A 20,468-nucleotide genomic window follows, 5' to 3' on the forward strand; every position below is an offset into this window, starting at 1 on the left:
CTCTGTTAAGTTGTTTTTATCTTGACAATTTTATACTCTCCAATGGGTATAGTTAATCTCCTAATTTGGAAGACTAGCAAATCAGTGATTTCAAAATCTTATTTAAATGGTGTGTGATGTATATAGAAATTTTAAACCCAAATCCAACCTGTCTTCTATTCTCTGCTGTGGTCTGGCTGTATTCTAGGTTGTGAAGGACAGCCCCTGTGAAAACTCCCTCTTGAATGCATTTCCTGGGCCGTACAACCCCACATGTCCCTTTTTTCCTGCACGTCCTAAGGCTGCTGGTTTGATGAGTAGGATGTCCGGGTTGGTGGCGAGGGTTGCCTGCAGCAGAGGATTTCCAGGAGAGGAGGAGTTGTCCCTAGCAGCCCATGTCCTTCCCTGCCCTCCTGCTTCAGGGGCAGTGCTGGGGAGTATCTGCCTGCTCTTCCTCTCCCTTGCTTGCCCAAATGTTCATTTAATTCTTTTTTTTTTTTTTTTTAACCGAAGCTGTCCCTCTGTTTCCTCATCCTGATCCTACATGAGCATCGGGCTCAGGCATCAGGATTCCTGCCACTTCGAGGTGGTGTCTAGGACGCAGGAATTTCCACCGCTTTGTCTCCTAATGAACCTAAGGAACAAACGCTGAACTGTAAATGTTTGCTGTCGGTAGCCAGCAGCAGCCTGCGAGTGCTGCCAGCCGGAGAGGTTAGCAACCATTTCACTCCGCCTGCTGAAGAGCTTTTTATTGCACATTTAACTGTGCGATGCCCACAAGTGCCCAGTGAGTGCTGTGCTTTTATGCTCTGCGTAGGGAGAAATCTGCTGGCAGCTGATGCTCTTTTTCTCCTTGGAAGCGTTTGCGCTGACCCTGGTGAAGGGAGGCGAGATGGGGAGAGCTGCCCATCGCCGGGAAGAGGGAGGGATGGAGAATAAACAGGAGATGCAGTCATGTGCAATTGCATCTCCTGAACTGCAATTAAAGTAGGAGAATCTGAATCTCGCTAGGAAGGGTAATATTTAACTTGGGCAAATGCTTGTTATGCTCTATGCTCCAGCCTGCACATGTCACTACGCCCTTCCTCACAAAGAAGAATTGCAGCCGGAGCCTGGGAGTTGAGCTGTTCTTGGGACTTGCAAAGCCCTGTGTGATCTTACAGCCATCCTGGGCATTGCTGCCCTGGTGCACAGGTAATTTGTGTCCTCTGGCTTCCCCACCCGCGGCATTGCCTGCGTGGAGCCTGGTACCATGCGTGCCGGTGCTGGGCTGCTCGCTGTCCCGGTGGGTGTGACTGCGCCTGCGTGACCTGGGGCTCAGTCCCACTGCCAGCCCTGGCTGCTGCCAGGGTGCAGGGCTCCTTCCTTGGGCGCTTCGGTGCTGCGAACGCTCCGTGAGTTCCCTTGGCCTTCCGAGTTTTCCCGTGCACGCAGAGCACGTCATGCTCCTCTTGCTGGGTACCCTAAAATTGGTGCAGTGTTCTTCAAAGTGAGTTGCCCAAAGGCCTTAGCTCAGCCAGCTGTGGGATTGCAGCTGAAAGTTGCCATCTTAAATGGATACTTTAAAAAATATAGGGACTATTAGAATAATCTGAATTTTCTTCCCCCTTGCTGAAGCCTCCCCGGGGTCATTTTTCTCTCAGACAGTTCAGATGCAAATTCCCCATATTCAGGTTTCGGTTGAGCATCACTGCAGTCTCCTATCTTCCCTGCTTGCTTCATGCACGTGCAGGCTACGAACTTGCCAATTTTGGGGACGGGTGGTTTGTAATTACCATCTCAGTGCTGCTGCTGCACTGTTAATTCTTAGACCACTTAGCGTATCAAATTATTCCTTCCTGTGCTATTTATAGGCAAAGGGCTAAGTAATAGTGACGGCATTAATATTGAATTCTCTAAAACTAATAGGAACCTCTTATTTAATTGTTCTGGCACTCTGTATGTCTGGGGAATACAGTGCCACTGGAAGGCTAATAGAGACAGAGGTCTCATGGTATATTAGTGGTGGGATGCTGCCAAATTTCCTAGTTAGGTTGTTTGCGATTTAAGACTATTGTAACTGTCTATCTGCTCCTTGGAGGCTTAGTTTGATTAAACCCCTTGGTACTACTAATGCAAACGGAGCTGAATTGCTGCTGGGCATCCGCTGGGAGAGTTTAACAAAAGGCTTGAGGTGGATGTGACTCTGCTGGTTTTGCTGTCTCTGGGCCCCATGGGAGGTGTTTGCAGCGGGCAGGACCTCCCAGCCCTGGCAGGGTGCTGGGGGTGACCTGAGCACCCATCCCTGCTGCCTGCAGGACCTTCACCCCTTCCAGAGCCTCCGTTGCGTCTCCCATGCGCAGGCGTCCTGCAAGCTCTGCCGGGCGCTTCGTACCCGCTCCGAATGCCTCGCAAAGCGGCTTGTTCAGCGGCGGTTTCCCTGGTTGTACGTGGATTGACGGCTGTGTCGGTTGAGATGTGTGTTCCTGAGGCAGGGCGGGGGCTCGCGGCGGCTGCCCGTGCTGGGACGGGGTCCGGCTGCTCCTCCAGAGCCCCTGGTGCTGGCAGGAGAAGGCTGCACATGGCAGTGAGACCCTGATAGACTCACAAACAGCTCCTCGGCGCTTCTGCAGTGCCGGTGGGCTAATGAACCGGGAAAAATGCTGAATGTGACAGAAAACTAAATCTCAAAGCGGAGGAAGAGCCGCTTCTTCCTCAGGAAAGCCTGGCCGCCGTGCTGGGTGCTGATACTGCCGCAGGAATGCGGGGCCGCTGTGAACCGCCTGGCCCCTCTTCCTGACCCCAGCCCCGGCAGCTCTTTCTCCCGGCATGGGGCTTGGGGTACCCCCGTGCCGGGGGATGCTGGAGGAAGGTCCTTTCCGCAGGTGGCGGAAGCGTGTTGGGGTCAGGAGCAAGACGTGTCAGCTCTGTCCCCTTCCTCTGCCCGTAGCTGACGTGGATCATGGTCAGGGCTCTTCCGAATCGACTCCCGAGCTGCGAATTACCCCGCTGCCTCTTCTAGCACATATCATCACCGTGAAACTAAGTTTCCATGAGAGAGTCAGCTGTTTCTTGATTAGAAGTGCTCCGAAAATACCAACAGAGAAATGATTACAGGAAGTCTTCAGCACTCATTTATGTAATTGGACTTTACCTCCCTGGCTGAAGTTCTTGCATCTGCTCCTGGCTTGGACGAGCGCTTGTCCTCCCTGTTGCTTGTGAGCAGGGAGGTTGGGGTGCAGCATCCCGGGGGTGCACCGGCCCTAGGGTGCGGCTGTGTGCCTCTGCTCCCGCTGGTGGCAAGCCGTAGGTCTGATATCATGGTTTCCATGTGTTTAAATCCTAGTGGGGTTGACTTGTCCTTTAACGAACAAGAATAATCTTAAGGCAGAGTCATTTGGGCGAATGGATTCTTAAATTTTGCTCGTTTTCTGTGTGGGTAGTGAGGGTCTGCTGGAAATTTGCAGGAAAAGGGGCATCTCCCTACTGACAGCAGCTAAAAACCCTCTCCTGTCCCTGTCCCGCTGCTCAGCGGCCACAGCCGGGCTGTTACCGCTGCGTGTACGTGGTCTGAAGTGCTGTGTGCTCAAATGGAATAAAGACAGAAGGCCAATGTAATTTTCAAGATCATCCTATGTGATTAGATTAGCAATATCTCGCAACAAGGGTAATTGCTTTCGGGCTGAACCCTGGTTCAGGCCGAGCGCGCCGTGAGCGTGCGTGTGTGCGTGTTCCTCCCCTGGCAGAGGGCAGCGGCGGGGATGCTCGGCATCTCCTTCCTCCGCTGCTGCGGCTCTGGGAGGTGCTGCCTCTCGGGTACAGGGGCCCGGGGCTCTGTAAGGGTCAGCTACGTCAGGCTTAATAAATTTAAAACGTGGCCAATTTGCTCGTCAAAAGCAAAGTAGACCCAGGAGTGAGGTTTGAGTGCGGTATAGCGATTCCCAAAGGTTGGTCCTGACCCAGCCCTGGCCACGGCACCCCTACGGAGCTAATTTAAGCACCTTGTGGGTATGGGGAGTGAAGTGTTTTCAATAGTGTGTTTTAAAGCTGGTTTTCTGACCCAAATGAATTGCGTGTTCTGGATAAGCGTGGGGTTTGTGAGGCTTATCTCATGGTGGCAGGTCATTTTCAGGGCAGGAGAAGGGGCTCTTGTCCCTGGGTTGGGGTCGGTGTGGTCGTGGGGGGTTCTTGGCGTTGGGTGTGTGGCACATTGATGGCACAGCTCGTCCGTGGCCAGGTATCTCCTTAATCATCTGAGTAAAGGGGTTGATATGTGAAAAGGCCACTGCTGCCTTAAACAAAGCTGGTGTTGTTTGTGCTCGCGCTCCCCTGGGATGGTGGCTGCTGTGACAGTCTGTTCAGGATTCCCACTGCAGCTCCGTGCGAGTCCGACCCAGCAAGCTGTGTCATGTGGCTGTGGCAAGGCCCTGCTCCATCTGCCTGCCGAGCGAGCGGGGAACAAACGGCGCTTTCACTGCGCCCGACAAACCTCCCTCTTCCTTAAATTAAGCAGGGATTGGATGATGATTTGTCTCTCCTGTTCTTTCACGCTTCACCAAACCTGGTTCCGCTTTATCCAGCGAGTAGAAGGCATAATGAAGTAGAAAGCTAAATTACTTGTTCAGCATCAGCGTTCATGCCTTGCCACTGGCTCAAACTCCATGCAAGCTGGAAGGTGCAAGCTCGCTGCCCCCCTTTCCCTTATCAACAGCGTGGTCCTGGTAAACATCTCAACTCGAGTGGCTTCAGCTACCCTTTGCTCTGTGCAAAGAGGAGAGGGGCTGTGCCCCGGCTCTTGGTTAGCCTTTTGGGTTTCTGGAAAGAGAGCGGGGCAGTCTCTAACCCTCGCTATTTGGTGATGGCCGAGGCGAGGCTGTATGGTGCTGCTCTCCCTTATGAGTCTGCGCTCTGCTGTGCTTGCTTGGCTTCGGAGGATGCTGATCCTGTCGCTGGATGTGTTGGTTTGTGCTGCCTCCTGGTAGAGCCTCGCAGTGCTTCTGGCTGCACCTTGGGGTGGGGGCTGTCATTGGGGCAAGATGTTAGAAATGTGTCCTCAGGAGCCATACGCCCCAAGCATCAACCCTTGATATGTCACCTTTGCAACCGCGGCAGAGCTATGAGATAGACTGGTGAGCTGAAGGAGAAGCTGCCCAACTTCTGCATCTCGTCGTGGTCATCTGGGAGACCTGCCCTCTGCCTGGCCGGCTCGGGCAGGTCGGGCTGGAGCTGCCCTATGCATCCTGCCCTAGACCCCTGAGGCTGTGCCAGCCTGATTGCATTGCTCGCTTATTCACCACTAACCCCTAAATAGCCCATTTCTGCAAACTTTTTTTCCCCTCCCAGCAACTCCCATTTTCCTAAGTCCCAGCTGGCAGCTGCCTGGCGAAGCTGGGGCTGTGACTGGGAGGGATGCTGGGGCCGGACCACTGGTGCTGGGAGGCGATGCTGAGCTCCGAGCAGCAGATGAGTCTGAGTGTGAGCATATGAAGGTTTTAGGACTGGATGTAAGGCTTTGCATGGAGAATTTCAGCTACGTCTGTATCTGGCCTGTGTTGCCACATCAAAATGCCAGCTTTTCCTTGAGCCTTATTCCCTGGGGATCTGCTAGAGTGAATTCCCCATCTTTTCTGAGCGGGAGCAGCCCTCGCTGCCTCTCACTGTCATTGCAACAGGGGTATCTTGTCACGAAACTGCACCAGAGCACACGTTTGTTTTGTAGCTCTCACTAACCGACCCGGCGGTTACTCTGGGTTGCAGAGCTGGCCCCAGAAGAGGAGGGAGGGTGAGCAAAGAGGGTTTGGGTGCAGCTTTGGCTGAGGCAGCTCCTGCTTGTTGCTGGCATAACGGCTGGCTTAAGGGGCCATCGCTGGCTCTACCACAAAGGGTACGCGTATGGGAAGGGAGAGGCTGGAAACAGGCGTTTAAAATTGCATTTCAAGCCATTTAGTTGCCAAGCACTTAATGCAACCGACCCCCTTCTTGCTGAAAACCTGGTGATTCCCGATGGCTGGAGACAGGCTGGGCACGGGCAGCGCCTGGGCATGGCGTGGGGGCTCTGGGCATGGCGTGGGGCTCCGTCGCCCTTTTAAATATTTACTTAGCTGTGTGAAAACAAAATACGGTTGGGATTGGGAAATGCATCTGGGCAGCCTGTCTGGAGGCTGACGCGATCTGTGGGTGTAAAAGGGGAAGGCAGGGCAGGGAGACCGGGGCAGTGCGTCAGCGTGTGTGCTGGTGGGCGGTGTTTGGGGGGACCCTGGCTCGCCGATAGCGGTGCCGCCTCCGGGGTGCCCTATCTAATCGGCGCTCCTGGTGACTCCAGCTATGACTGTACCTTCCTGGCACGGGCAGCCGCTGGTTTCAGGCTATTACAGCTTGCGATACACCCGCTGTAGAAACAACCTGTCTGTTACGGATGTTTCCTGGTGACGTTTCATGAGCTACTGCCCTCCTCTGTGCAGGGTCTCTGTTGTTTCCTTGGACTGGTGCCTTCTTCATCCCTCCTGGACTGTGTTTTGACCTGTTTTTTTTAATTACTACTGCAGAATTGGCCTTCTGGATCTCCCCTCCTTCCTGTGTTCAAATCAAGATTATTTTTTATCCCTTCATTCTTAAGCCTAAAACGTCACTGCAGGGGGGCCGCGGCTGGCACCGCGATGCTGGTGAGGGGTGCTGTGGCATGCACGGTAGCTGTCCTGCTGTCCCGGTGGGTGGCTGTCCCGCTGTCCCTGCGGGCACTGCTGGTGACGCAGAGCTGTGCTTGCTGATGTTTGCTTTGGGGCCCGTCCTTGCCGGCTCCGGGTGTCAGCTTAAACTGAAACCTAAGCAGGCTCTGCCTGAGCGATGCCAGGGCACAGGGTCAGTGGGAAAGGAGGGGGGGGAAGAAGCCTGGCTGGGGGGGCTGGCCCCAGGGACCCAAGGGGCTTGTGCTGCAAAATGTTGCCTGCTCTGGGATGTATGGATCGCTGGTGGGCTCAGAGACTGGCAGTGGGATGTGTTTTGTGGTGCCCACTGAGGTACCTCTGTCCAAGCGTCAGCCCTCGGTGCTGCAGTCTAGGAGCGAATGCCCTTCTCCAGGCGTGTGGCTTAGTTTCCTGTTATAACAATATTTCCTAACTAAACCTCCCTACTTAGGCAGCAAAAGGTACCGTTGTTTAAGCTGCAATGCTGCATTACAGTCTGCGTTGTCAGGTCTAGCTGGGTATGGTATAATAAGGTTCCCCTTATTAACCAGCCGGGTTTCCGAATGTGCCTTATGCCTCCGCTTCCTGACTCTGTGCCCTTCCCAGCTCCCGTCGGGCAACCAAGGCACGTGCGACCCAGGGATCCTCCTGGCAGGAGGGAGCTGAAACCAAGCAGAAGGCTGGGAATGGTTCCAAAAGGCTCCTATTTCTTTCCTGCAAAAGCTGACGCTCATGGAAATACTCCTTTTTTTTTTCCTCTCTTGCAGTGAACACCTACCTCTTCATGATGCAAGCCCAAGGCATCATGATTCGTGAAAACATGCGAACAATAGGAGCTCAGGTGTACGAGCAGGTGGTCCGCAGTGCCTATGCCAAGAGGAACAGCAGCGTGAATGACTCAGGTATCTCTTGAATAATTGTCATTGTGATCAAAGGTTCCATTTCCATTGGAAATTGAGTTGACGTGAACCACTCTTGCTTGAAGGAGTTAATTTATGCTGGTAAATGCAGGGTGGGAACTTTGATTAATTAGCTTTTTTATTTTTTTATATGTATAAATATACATTGTATGTAACATAAAAATACATATTATATATAGAATTACTGTATATATACACACACTATATATAAAAATGATATATATATAAAAAAATTCAAATGCTTCTACCTTGTATAAGGGTTGAAAAACTTGAAAGGTCTCAAATGATGGGATGTTGAGCTAAAAAACTCTTTGCTTTCCAGGAATTCAACTTGTTAGCTTCAACCAGTCTGAGGGTAAACACTTCCAAATTCAGTGCAAGGATCAGGTTTCATACTTAAAAAATAACTTCCCAGGCTCACACGTGCAGAGAGCCCTGGCTCCGTGCACGTGGAGGAGCCTGTGCTCATAAGCTTCGCTCTTCCCATGCAAGGATGAACTGAGATGACTTGGCTGGAGGTCTGCCACAGAAAATATATTGAACTTTGGGCAGAATGCAGGGAGCAGAGTCGCAGGCTCCCATTCCCAGGCTGTTCATCATCGTAATATGAAGCTGATAACAGGGTTACAAGTTGTGGTGTAAATATGGTACAGTGAAGCATAAATGCACGTGGCTGTGTGTAAGGCAGGGTGAGGCATTGCCTTTGGGCTGGTGTGACGCCGAGCATGTTCCTTCCCTGCTGACATGTCGTTGATGCCTCACGCTGGTGCGGTTGGCATCAGGCTGCGGTGGTGCTGGGAAGCTCAGCTCCTCTGCTGCGAGGGTTCGTCAGCAGGGACTGAGTGGTTTACAAGGCAAGATTATTTCCTTATTAATAAAAAAGACAAGCCGTGTCCTTGCTGCCCAGCCTGCTGAGGAGCGGGTGGTGCGGGCACCAGTTCAGCTGTACTCCGTCCGGAGGGGTGCAGGAGGGGACTTGCCAAGTTGCACAAGAAATACAACCTGGTGACACCCCGGCTTCCTTCCTTTCCCCGCCGAAGTCAGCCGGGCTGCCAGCCCAGGCTGTTTCTAAGGCTGGAAACATCAAGTAAAGCAGATGCAGGGTGAGGAAGTAGCTGATTCCCCGAGGGGAGGAGGGTTGAATGTTCCACCACTGCTGCTTGCGGTGATGAGGTGATGAGAGCCTCCGTTCCCCTGCGGTCCTGGCCCCTGGGGCTCCGAGCCCTCCAAAAATCTGCGGTGTCTACCTGCTGCCTGCAGCAGACAGCGAAATGGTTACCACGTCAGTCAGCAATACCGGTACTGCTGCTACTGAAATAACTGGCTTTGCTCGGGCCTCAGATCCATCCCAGCTCTGCAGGCATGGGCTGATACCCCTCCTGCCCCGAGAGCTCCGGCCACGAGGACGGTTTTAACATACACAAGTGCTATGCGCCATCCTTGGGCGACCTTCCCTGGCAGGCAGGTCAGAGCAGATGCGTGACGGATGGCGGTGACATCTGGAAGGCACGTGGCGCTGTGGCCACAAGAATTATATAAACACCGGGATCAGTATTTTCCCTCCTTGACTCTTGTTTTTGGGCACCTCAGTGGGATCTGGGTGGGTGGCACTGCCTAGTTAGTGCATCCTCCCCACACCGCTGCGGGCAGTGCGGCTGTGTGATGGCTGGGACAGCAAACCTGCCTGGGACAGCTGCAGGGAGGGAGCCAGCAAAGGCCTTGACTGTCCCCATCGTGACTCAGAGCTGCTGGCAGCAGCTCCTGGGCTCTCCTGCCCCATCCTACGCGCAGGCAGCAGCGGGTGTCACATCCCTGCATCTCTTCCCAGGAGAGGTGTGCAGAGCAGGGGCAGGGATGCTGCTGCCAGGGGTGAGCTGGCACAGGTCACAAACCAGTTTGGGTAGTAGAAGACCCTGTGGCCCCTCTCTGGTTGTCCCTGCTCAGCCGTATGGGAGCACTGGGAAGTAGGAGGCTGCTGATGCTTTGAGCTGCAACCTCTCCCAAACATCACCCCTGCCCCAGCAAGGGGCTGCGGGGGAGCAGTTTTGTGCAGTGTTGCCTTGTGTGTGTCCTCCTGGGACCTTGGCCTTTAATTTCTGGGCACATTCCTTAAAAACGCAGTATCCCACCCTGAATGGCAAGGTGACCAAGCACAGGGTGGTCTGCTGCAAGCGCAGTGTCCTTGTCCCCATCCATCTGCATTTATTCTTTGCCCTTAGCTTTTTTCCTCTTGTATTAAAATGAGGAAGTAATTTATAACTTTTTCAGCATTTGCTAATAGATGCAATAATAGGTTTCCTGTTTGGTGAGCTGAGAGGGCTCCCTTCTGTGCTTCTGCAAGCAAAAAAGACAGCCCTTCGTGCAAAAAAGGGGAGTTCTGCTTCACCATGCGTTGTCAGCTGGACTAAGTACTGAGAGCGTGCTCTGGTGACAGCAGTTTAATGGGAATCCGGTTATTGAAATTTAGAGCAGTATCAAGCATCCAAAATAATACCTATCATACTTGAAAAGCCCTTAGGTTCTGTTTACAAGTCCTTCTTGAGCCTGAGATAATTTGGGTACCACTTATTTGAGGGGATATCAGTATTGACGACGTGATGCTAGGTACTAGCACAATAAAGCAAGCTGAAATATCAGAATATCAGGCCAGCAATGACTTGTCCCAGTTGATGTAAATGAAATATTTTGACCTTGCAGGTAAAGGCAGTGCTCCCTGCTTTGATTTAAAAGATTAGGTTGTCACTAGATTATTTTTTCTTGATATATCATTAATGTGGTTATTAAATGCAGCCTTTCTGCTATGGAGAATATACTGTGCTTATGCAATTACTTAAATGTCCCTATCCTTAAATATGACTTAGATTCTTAACTCTTAATCTTAGCTGATTCATTCACTTCACTACACTGTAATTCTGGGTTTATTAAATTGCTCTCAGGATAAAATGTGTGAAACCTCTTTGCTATCAATATGTTCTTGAAACTAATGTATGCTTAATTTGAAAGGTTATAGCTGCTGGTTTAAGAAAAAAAATAATCTGAATTTCACACTGGGTTCAGTAAAATAACTTAAAAATCTGGCTACCTGCTGTAAATTGACTGTTCACTGATGGGTCACTTGCAACACTTGTGTCCAAGGCTTTGCAGAGCTGCTTGGACAGCTCTGGGCGGGGTGGCGGGTGGGACACTAGACCTTCTTTTCTCCCTGGGTGCCTGAACACCAGCGGTTTTGTACCGTGCTCATGAGAAACCAGGGCTGCTCTTGCTTTGAATCAGTATGGTGAATGTCAGCCCCATGGCGTGCTTCTGCAGCTGGCTGCTGCAGGAATGCCAGTGCACAGCAGGGTAATTGGAAAGGATGAGACCTTCTCGTTCTGGTAGGTCAGTGGGCTTCCTGTGATGGGACTGGGTGGCTCAGCCCTAAATGGCTGCTTTCCAGGACCTCTGTGGGGTGTAAGCTTGGCGCTGGTGCCCTGGGTGCTGTGGGACCAAGAGGCCAACCCCCTGCTAAGCATCTGATGCTCAGAGAAAGTGGAGAGGCAGCATCCTCCTGTAGCAGCTGATGCCTTACTACAGGCAAGAAACTTTTTCTAGTGCCTAAAATAAAGGTCATGCTTGGCTAAAGTTGTCTTAGGCAAAGCTGGTGACTTTACTGTAGAAAGCAGAAGTTTGTGCTTATGTAAAAACCTCCTTAAAACATCCACAGTTGTAACAGGTTGGAGGGGTTTTACCCAGGAGGTAGAAGACGTGGGGGAATGAGGGGGCTGGAGAAATGTGCTGTGCTGGGGCATGGAGGCTCCTCTGCTCTTGCACAATGCAAACTGGAGGAAAGGCTGCGTGTAACGTGATAGTTCTTACTGATCCTTTGAGGAGGACACGAGGCAGGATTTCCCCGTGCAGGCTGCTGCACTGACAGCCCTTGCTGGCATGGGGACTTCCTTCTCCGAGTCCGTTAGGAAAGGACCCACGGGAGGAGCACATCCCCTCTCACTGTGCTGTGGTTCTTCAGGGACAAGGTGCTAAGTAGCTTTTCCTTCCAAGGGCCATGTGCTCCTTTGCTTTGAGCTGTTTGTGATACCTAAAGGTGACACTGAAAATTCTTCCTTTGGCCAGAAAATGTAAAGGTTTCTTTTGATGTGGCATTGTCTAAGGCAGCCGGGGCTGCTGCGGCGACCTGCCTGAGGACAGGGATGAGCACCCAGCTGGGTTGCAAGTCTAGGGCTCATGCTGCATGGGGACATCCTCAGCCATGGGTGGCTTTCGAGTCTACTCACAGTGGCACGGGGAGGTGGCTGGAAATAATAAAGACCTGCAGCTCAAGTGTAAACTTTTCTCTCCTTTTTTTTTTCTTATTCCCCAGATTATCCTCTTGATCTGAACCACAATGACACCTTTCTGCAAGCCACAACGTTTCTTCCTGAAGACTTTACCTACTTCCCCAACCACACGTGTCCTGAAAGGCTCCCTTCTATGAGTGAGTAGCATCGCAATGGCCCCGTGACCCCCTCCTGCTCCCCGTGGCTTTGGAGGGCACATTATGGCATTCCCCAGCTCGCCAGTGTTGCACCTTTTGCTGCCGGGCACCTGGGGATGAATGGGAGCGCTGTTCAGAGCCCGGTCCCCTCCTGGGAAATCATTGTTTAGCCACTCACATGAATTAATCCCTGCTACGTCGGAGGCACGTCTCCCTGCCGAAGCAGGAGCCCATCGCTTGCAAATGCAAACAAAGAAGGGATTGTGTGCTGGGAGCCGGTGAAGAGGCTCGACCGGCCCTTTTCCAGGGGCGGTGGTGGTGGAGTGGCTCCCTTGTCCCTCGGCAGCACTGCTGGTCCCAGCCCTGAGCTGTGCCGGGTACAGCTGGGCAGGGACTGCTGTGGGAGACAGGCTGGACCCCCACCCAAGGGAGCTGCAGCCAGGAGAAATGCTTCCACCAAAGTGACATCGCAGTGGAAAATTGGGCTTTTGGGGGTAAATGTTTTCTAAAAGGGGGAAATGGCTCTCTGCTGAGGTGTGGGGTTTTGTGTGTGCTGGAAACCGATGTAGAGGAGTAAGGGGATGCCCTGGCCGCTGCAGGTCTCTGATGGAGGGCTGCATCCAACAGTGGCCACGAAGGCTGAACAGAGCCCAGCTGCCAAGGAGATGGGGGTGTTACGAGTCATGCCAGCAGCATTTCCCGATCATTTTTATTGGTGCCTGGGGAAAAGAAGAGGCTGCCTCCATTCAGTGCTGGGGACAGCAGGCAGGGATGCAGCAGGCACTGAGCTGCCCCAGGACCATGGCGGTTCCTGACCCCCTCCTCTGCTTCTCCCCACTGTCTCCACAGAGGGCTCCATTGATGTAAATATGAGCGAGATCACGATGGAGGATATCCACCAGTTCTTCTCAAAAGACCCTTCCATCAAGCTGGGAGGCCACTGGAAGCCGAGCGACTGCCTGCCTCGCTGGAAGGTAACTGGGGAGCCCTGTATGCATGCTGAGTGTGGAGGGTCCTGGGTGGGCGGTGGGAAGATGTTAATGGGAAGGTCTCTGATGTGCTGAAGCTCCAGAGTAATGGGTATATGGATCTCTGAAGTGTGGGGCCACAGTGCCTGGGGGACAAACGCTGAGCTCAGGAGCTGCTTCAGTGGTGTGTAAGTCAGCTCTGAGCTTCTGCATGGACTGCTAAGGAGTCAGGCAGGGAGCTCACCTGCCTGCTTCCCTGCTGCCGAGCCTCCCGCTCCCCGCACCGCCCCATCTGGGGTAGCATGTGACGCAGAGAGGCAGGGTGGCACTGCTGGGGACTCCCATCCCCAGAGGGAGGTGGCTTAGGGCAGCAGGGTAGCAGGGCCTGGCCCCACTCCTGCTGTCCCCAGTGCTGGGCAGAGGCGGGGTGGGGGTGGGTGGGGGGGAGCTGCTCATCTCCCTCCTGCTCAAGGTTATGTTGAATTTCCCCAAAACAACAATACCCCAAAAAGTGAATAGGAAAGCTGTGATGTGGGTGTAGAAAAGCTGCTCCAGTCCTACATGGGAGAGTCAAGACACCATGTTTAGTGCAGCTCACTGTCCTATAACCAGCCAGTCTCACTCCCCAGCTCGGGGTTTGGTCAGCAGCTGGAGCCGCTGGTGTAGTGCAGTAAGAGCCATGTCCTCTCCCCATCAGGTGGCGATTCTGATCCCATTCCGCAATCGATACGAGCATCTTCCCGTCCTCTTCAGACACCTTATTCCCATGCTGCAGCGGCAACATTTACAGTTCGCCTTCTACGTTGTGGAACAAGTGAGTGAGCCCTGGGGCGGTTGGGGCGGCAGCCCCTGGGGCATGGCCGTGCTGCGCTAGAAATGGGTCTGCTGGAGCTTCAGCCAAAGCTGCAAGCGGAGCTCTGCTTTGTGTCCTGAGGCATTTACCTGCCAGATCACATCATTTAAAGGTTTGGGGTTCATGTTGCAATGTTTAAGTTGTCCCATTCTGCCTAAAAGTGGCACAGCTGAGAGGTGTGCCCAAAAATGACTGGTTTTATCTAAAAAAATAGGGATTCAGAGGTGTGGGGTTTTGGGTTTTTTGTTGTTTTTTTTTTAATAAAAATCCTGTATTGAAGGGAGTGTTTTAAAAAAGACAACTTTGAACCGGATATTTGGAGTTTAAAGAATGCTGCATTATTTTTGTATATCTCCATAGTAGTTGTGGGGAGCATCCCCAGGTACAGAAATGGCCTGACCAGAGCTATGCATTCCTTGTGTGAGCAGTATCTGGAAGGCTTTCATGACTGTAAAAAAAATAAGACTGTCATTTCATGTGTACGTTAACCTGTCACTTAAGCTATCTGGCTTCATCTGCCCAGTAAATATACCTCCATATTTAGCTCTGTCTTAAAAAGATTGATCAAAATTGGTTGGGTTTTTTTTTTCAAGTGTCTGAGTAATAAGACTTCAGCATCTTTATTTTTGGTCCTGCACAGTAGATTGAATATTTAAGTCTTGGTTGATCTCATGAGTCTGTTTGTTCCAATACATCATTTCCTTTTGCACAACTGATTTGGGAGCAGGTTGCCCTCTGCAGTTTCCTAGACAAGACTGAGAATGCACATGCGGAGCACGAACTGCACGGGGCTCCTCTTGAGAAGGAACTCTCTCTCCCCTAGGCTGGAAACCAACCCTTTAACCGTGCTATGCTCTTCAATGTTGGCTTTCGGGAAGCAATGAAGGACTTGGACTGGGACTGTCTCATCTTTCACGATGTGGACCACATACCAGAAAACGACCGTAACTACTATGGGTGTGGACAGATGCCGAGGCACTTTGCAGCCAAGCTGGATAAGTACATGTATCTGTAAGCACTTGTCTTCCTCTGCACTACCATAATAGATAAGGAGCCAGTGTTAGGTTATTTTTTAAAAAGGCAGAAGGTGAATCTCTGTTTGCTTCCCACACTTTGTGCAGAGTAAACATGAGAGGGGAATAGAAGGAATAGCATCCTCACAGCTCAGGCTTTCCCCGTTGCAAGCAGGAGAGCTGCAGCACTGGCAGGTTCTGCCCTAACCCCTTCTCTCCTCCTTAGGCTCCCTTACAACGAGTTCTTTGGTGGGGTGAGTGGCCTGACTGTCGAGCAGTTTCAGAAGATCAATGGTTTCCCTAACGCCTTCTGGGGCTGGGGCGGTGAAGATGACGACCTCTGGAACAGGTACGGGCTCAGCTCAGCCAGCATCCCTGAACTCCGCTTCTGACGGTGGTTCTGCGAGCCAAGCTTTGCAGGTGCTGTGGGGGGAAGTGTTGTCACCTCTGCAGCCGGCGCTGGGCTTGCTGTGCCCGCTTCACCGGGGCTGGGGAAGACACGGCCCGGCTGCGGTGGCTCGGTGAGAAGGGAGACTGCTCCAGCCTGCACAGGCAGTAGATGGGAAGCAAACAGAGAAGTGCTCGTGGGGAAATTATTGGCTCTGCCTGCAGTATCTCACACTGCTGAGCTCAAACTGATCGTGGCTGAGCTGAAGCCTTGAGGTGCCGAGCCCTGTGTAACTTGCCCGGAGCCCAGGCTGGAGCGGGGAGGTTTGCATAGCTTATCTGCTGGGTGGAAAGGCAAAGCTGCTGTAGGAGCCCCAAGCGCACTATCTGTGCTGTCCTGGCAAGCACTGATGGCACAGCAAATGCAACAGTTGATTTTTATGTGTTTTTATTTTATTTCTTCCCTTTCTGATGCAGAGTGCAGTATGCAGGCTACTCGGTGAGTCGACCAGAAGGAGACACAGGGAAATACAAATCAATTCCCCACCATCATAGGGGAGAAGTGCAGTTCCTAGGAAGGCAAGTAAATCCTTCTTTTTTTTTTTTTTTCTTTTTTTAAAGAATCCCAAAGCCCTTCACAAAGAGTCTGTACTATGTGCAAGGCTCCCTGCAGCTGTTTGAGGGCAGTAACAGCCTTAACTCATGAAGGAAACTTCACTGCGGGGAGATGGAGGCAGAGCGCTGCCGGGATTCCTCCATCCCTCCATTTTATACTCCGCATCTCTACGACGAGGGGTCCTTGCATTGTGGCTGTAGCTGCTTGGATGCCATCCAAAATAGGGGGTTGTCAGCATGGCAGGCCTGTCCTGTTATCTCCAGGGGCATGTTCCTAAAGGGGTGGCTAATGCCAGTTGTCAGAGAAGCTTTTATGTTTCTAGAAGAGCCTGATCTAAGTGTTGGAGGAGGCATTGCTCAGCTTGCAGAAGGCGGGGAGCGGGGCTCTCCTGGTGTGTGGCTGCGAAAGCATTGGGTGTCCCTGGGAACACTAAGAAAGTCCAGTAGCAACACCCTGGGTGTGCACTAGGAAGGCAGCTGCTGTTGCAGAAGCAACATTCCCCTGCAGTGTTGTTATTTGGTAGTGGATGCTTTGTCTCTTTCCTCAAAAAGCTAAGTTCTCCCTGGAACTTTGCAGGAGGGCTCCAGCCCCTTGCTCCAGGAGCCAGAATTGTTATGGGGAGTATGAAGGTTGGTCAAATGGCTGCTTTTGCCAGGGGACCTTGGTGGAATTTGAGTATTCTGAAAACTATGCAACAGAAAACCAGAGAAATAACCTTTTCACAAACAACTGCAGGAATTGACACTCAAAGGTGACGAGCTGCTGGACAGTGCAAGCTCTGTTCTGCAAAGGGGCTCCTGGCCGCTGCTGGCAGAAGGGACAGCAAGGAGGGTTTATGTTGCAGATACCATTTGAGCTATCTGCTGGTCTCTTTTTATAGAAGACTCATTTTTGGGGGAGTTTCCATTTGAGGTTATGTCACCTTTAGCCCTAGTTTTCATTTCTCTGTCGGACAGAATGTAGCCAGTAAGAGATGCTTCTCTTGTTTCACTCTTGAAAAAGAGAAGTCTGTTTTGGCTTTAAAAGGCATATTTAGTCAAACCTTCGAAGCGTGGAAGGCTGGGAGTGCAGTGGGATTGAGTTCTTGTTCCTAACGCTTCCCTGGTCTCCTCCTGGCCCCAGACGGGAGCTGTAGTTTGACGTCAGCAGGAGCTGTGGGTCGGTGCTGTGGGGGGGGGGGGGTCTGCAGTGGAGATGGGTGAGGCAGTGGTTCGCCCCAGTGAGGCTGATGCCTGTGCTGCTGAGCAGTCCTGTAAGCACTGCTGCGCCTGGAGCCCCGTGCCCAGCCTAGGCGAGGCTTAACAATAGACACCCTCTGTGTCCCACCTCCGAAATCTCTGCTTCCCTCTGCTCTGCGCTTACCCACAGGCAAGCACTGACTGCTGCCATCTGAAAGCCCTGCTGCTTCTCCCACCCGAGCAGGGAGCAGGGGCGCCCGACACTTTTCACTGTGGAGAAGCAAAGTGTTCATCGAGACACTAAGTGTCCTGCCCGTTTCCTGATGCTGTGACCTCTTTGAGGCCAGTTTTGGCACTTCCCTCTTCGCTTTGATCCAGTCTTCCTCCCAGCACATCCCTTCCCTGATGCTTTTTCTGTCCCAAGGTCCCAGCCCAGCTCCCACTTACCCCAGTGCTGCCAGGCCCCCAGAAAGTCAGTGTCCTGTCCTGCCAAGACGTTTCTACTTACATGTTTTATTTTTTCCCTCCCACCTTAGCCCTTATCTCATCATGCTGCCCCTAAACTTGGTTGAGGTTTTTTTTGTGCACCAGCTGCAGTTTCCTTCCCCAAACCATCATTCTTCTAGTTTTACTTCCTTGTCCCCCATCCCTCAGACTAATTAGTTCTGCTCTTGTTTGTGGTCCAGTTTCTTAAAAATGGAAAGGACCACATCACCCATCAGCTGCTTTTCTCCAGCCGAAACATCCTGGTGAGGGCTTGGCGGGGCACCCCGCCTCCCGCCCGCGTTCAGCCCCCTCCTGGGACCGGGACCCACAGGCTTTGGGCAGGAGTTACAGGTTGTTTTGACCGCTGGGTGCTTGCTGGGCTGCCTGGTGGCACAGAGAGCATTTTGCTCTTCATCAAGCAGTGGACTATAATTTTGTGAGGTCTGGGATGTTCACCGGCCAGGAGTATAGAAACAAATGATGGTCATCTTTCTTAAGGGCTCAGAAATTCATTGTTTTGTAGCTGCTGATGGGATTGGCTGTTTTAAGGGTGTTTTTGTCATGTTGGGTGGACTTTGCAGGGCTGTGTGGGATACGTGGAAGTGACTCTGGCCTCTGGTTCTTGTTGCGCAGGTACGCCTTGTTGAGGAAGTCAAAAGAAAGGCAAGCCCTGGACGGCCTCAATAACTTGAACTACTTTCCAAACGTCACGTATGACGCCTTGTATAAGAACATCACTGTTAACCTGACACCAGAGCTGGCTCTGGTGACCGAATATTAAGAGGAGAAAATAACTTTGATCTGACCTTCACCAAGAAAGCACCACACTAGACTTTCTTTTCCAAGGTTTATCGAGGACAAGCAACACTTTGTCTAATGAAGGATCACAGTATTTTGGAGAATAAGGCTGAAAGTGCACGCACAAATTGCCCTAGCTGTACCAATCCAGCCCGATACTTGTGCAGCGAGCTCAGCAGTCTTTCTTTTTTCTGCCACTTGCTTTCTGGGTTTCAGGACAACGGTTCGACCTGCTGCTCTTGTCTCCACATTCCTCCTCCAGCAATCTCCAGCACCGGGACTCGCCTCTGACGTGCTTTCTCCTCCGGGAAGCGGCTCAGCTGAGGGGCTCTGGCTTCTCGACGGTGAACATCGGGAGCAATTCAGTCGGCAACTGCCCTGGTGGGGGATCAAACAACTTCTGATACCGTTCTTCTACGTCTGTGTGGTTTTTTTAAATGACCTGCTTGAAGTATATACGACAGAATCGCTTCTTAAAGAAGTGTAAGTGTAAATATGCTGTGTAAATTGCCCCTTTTTATTTTTCTTCTATGGCTCAAATCCAAGCTAGAGGTTTACATACGGTCAGTCATTTTAGTCCTGAATTCTGTAAACACTTGTGTGTGCATCACTGTACTTGTGCAAGGTGTTCCCTTTTAAGCCAGTGAGACTGCTTGCATGATTAAGCTGTGCAAATGCAGAAATGTTCGTGGGACAGGGCCCTAAATTTTCTAATGTAGCTGATGAGAAACACAGCCGTGTCATCGCTCATTCCAGAAACCACGGGGGTGGCTTTTTCCAGGGAGAGTGAGGAAATGGGAATATTTATGAAAAACTCCCCTTTCTGTCACATTTGCAACATGATGTGCAAGTGAATCCAAAAGCCATACAGAATAAAATCCATTGCCTGTTGCTGTATATCCCACTGATGGCAAGTGTGAGCTTGGCGGGTTGCTCAAGAGCTCACGCGCACGCTGCTGCGGGCAGCGCAGCCCCAGGTCGGCGGCTCCTGCCCATGTGCCACCCTTGGGATGGGGCAGCTGGCCGCACCACACCGTGCCCACCCCGGACCGGCAGCGCCCTGCTGTCACTCCCGCAATGTGACGGTATGGTTTGGGAGGTTGTTTTATTTTGTATTTATTGTGTAAATCTGGCAGCACACTGCGGTGCTGTCAGTCAGAGCCAGGTAGTGCACTTGGTTATCACCATTGGCCCCTGGCAGCACTTGCAGAAGCCCAGCTGGTGGGGCAGGTTGTCACAGGTTAGTGAGAGTGAGAGAAATGAAGGACACATGAATCAAGCTCATGGAAAAAAATGAGGACCGGGAACCAGAGACCTTGGTCTGATACCCTATCCAAACTGGAGTGCCCCTCCCTCCTCCCATCTGCCATCCCCTCCTTCCCCACGGCCGCTGCGGGCAGGTTGGGCTCCAGGCTCTCCCCCCCACTGACACCCAGTCCAGTCCTTACACAGCACTGACACAGTCACTTGTACTGGACCTCTCTGACTTAAAAGTAAATACATTGGGGGTTGCTTTTTGATTTGTATTTATACATAACAACGGTGGGTACTTAACCTCCGAAGTGCTTTAACTTTCTTTTTATTGTGTTGTTTGCCTTCGGTTTCCTTAACTTCTCATGGTTTACATTGTTTTCTTGGTTCTGTGGACGTATGATCCCCATACGCATCTGTTGTGGGTGTGACTGCCCAGGGCGTTCCTAGCCTGTATCCAGAAAACGTTAGTTTAGAAAACATGAGTTCTTGTTGTGAAGATCTTATCGGCTGGTATGAGAGGACAGCGAGCCTGCCCTTGAAAAGCGCTGATAAGTTTGTAACTTAGGTTTGAAGTCTTTGAACTTACATGTGCTTTAAACTCGCTTCCCGAGGGGATTCAACCTGGTTATTTATAGGCAGAGGTGAGGATTTGCTTTTTATGGCGCATATAGCAATAAAGACTTTTTGCTTCTGAATCTTGATCTCTAATTCACGTGGACCCTTTTCAGATGCTGAACCCGCGTTGCCGTGCCCCTCTCTTCTTTCATCTTGAGACCTTGCTAGAAATCTGTCTTTAATGGTGCTTCAAACAAGGAATGTATTTCAACTAGTCCAAGTTCACTACCCCAGGAATCATGCGTGTGTGTGAGTAGGTGTTGAACTA

The 20,468-nt window shown here is 51.7% G+C and overlaps 1 protein-coding gene across 1 annotated transcript; it reads left to right on the top strand.

Moving 5' to 3' along the window:
- Positions 1–1,015: 1,015 nt before the first annotated feature.
- Positions 1,016–18,314, top strand: B4GALT5 (beta-1,4-galactosyltransferase 5). The gene is given in 10 exon segments (XM_059827246.1): positions 1,016–1,084; positions 1,086–1,173; positions 7,409–7,543; positions 11,919–12,032; positions 12,882–13,006; positions 13,698–13,814; positions 14,677–14,864; positions 15,093–15,215; positions 15,731–15,832; positions 18,167–18,314. Coding segments are annotated over 10 exon segments (1,209 nt in total).
- The last annotated feature ends 2,154 nt before the right edge of the window (positions 18,315–20,468 follow it).

The sequence above is a fragment of the Gavia stellata genome, chromosome 20 (genome assembly GCF_030936135.1).
Source record: "Gavia stellata isolate bGavSte3 chromosome 20, bGavSte3.hap2, whole genome shotgun sequence".
Taxonomy (NCBI): Eukaryota; Metazoa; Chordata; class Aves; order Gaviiformes; family Gaviidae; genus Gavia; species Gavia stellata.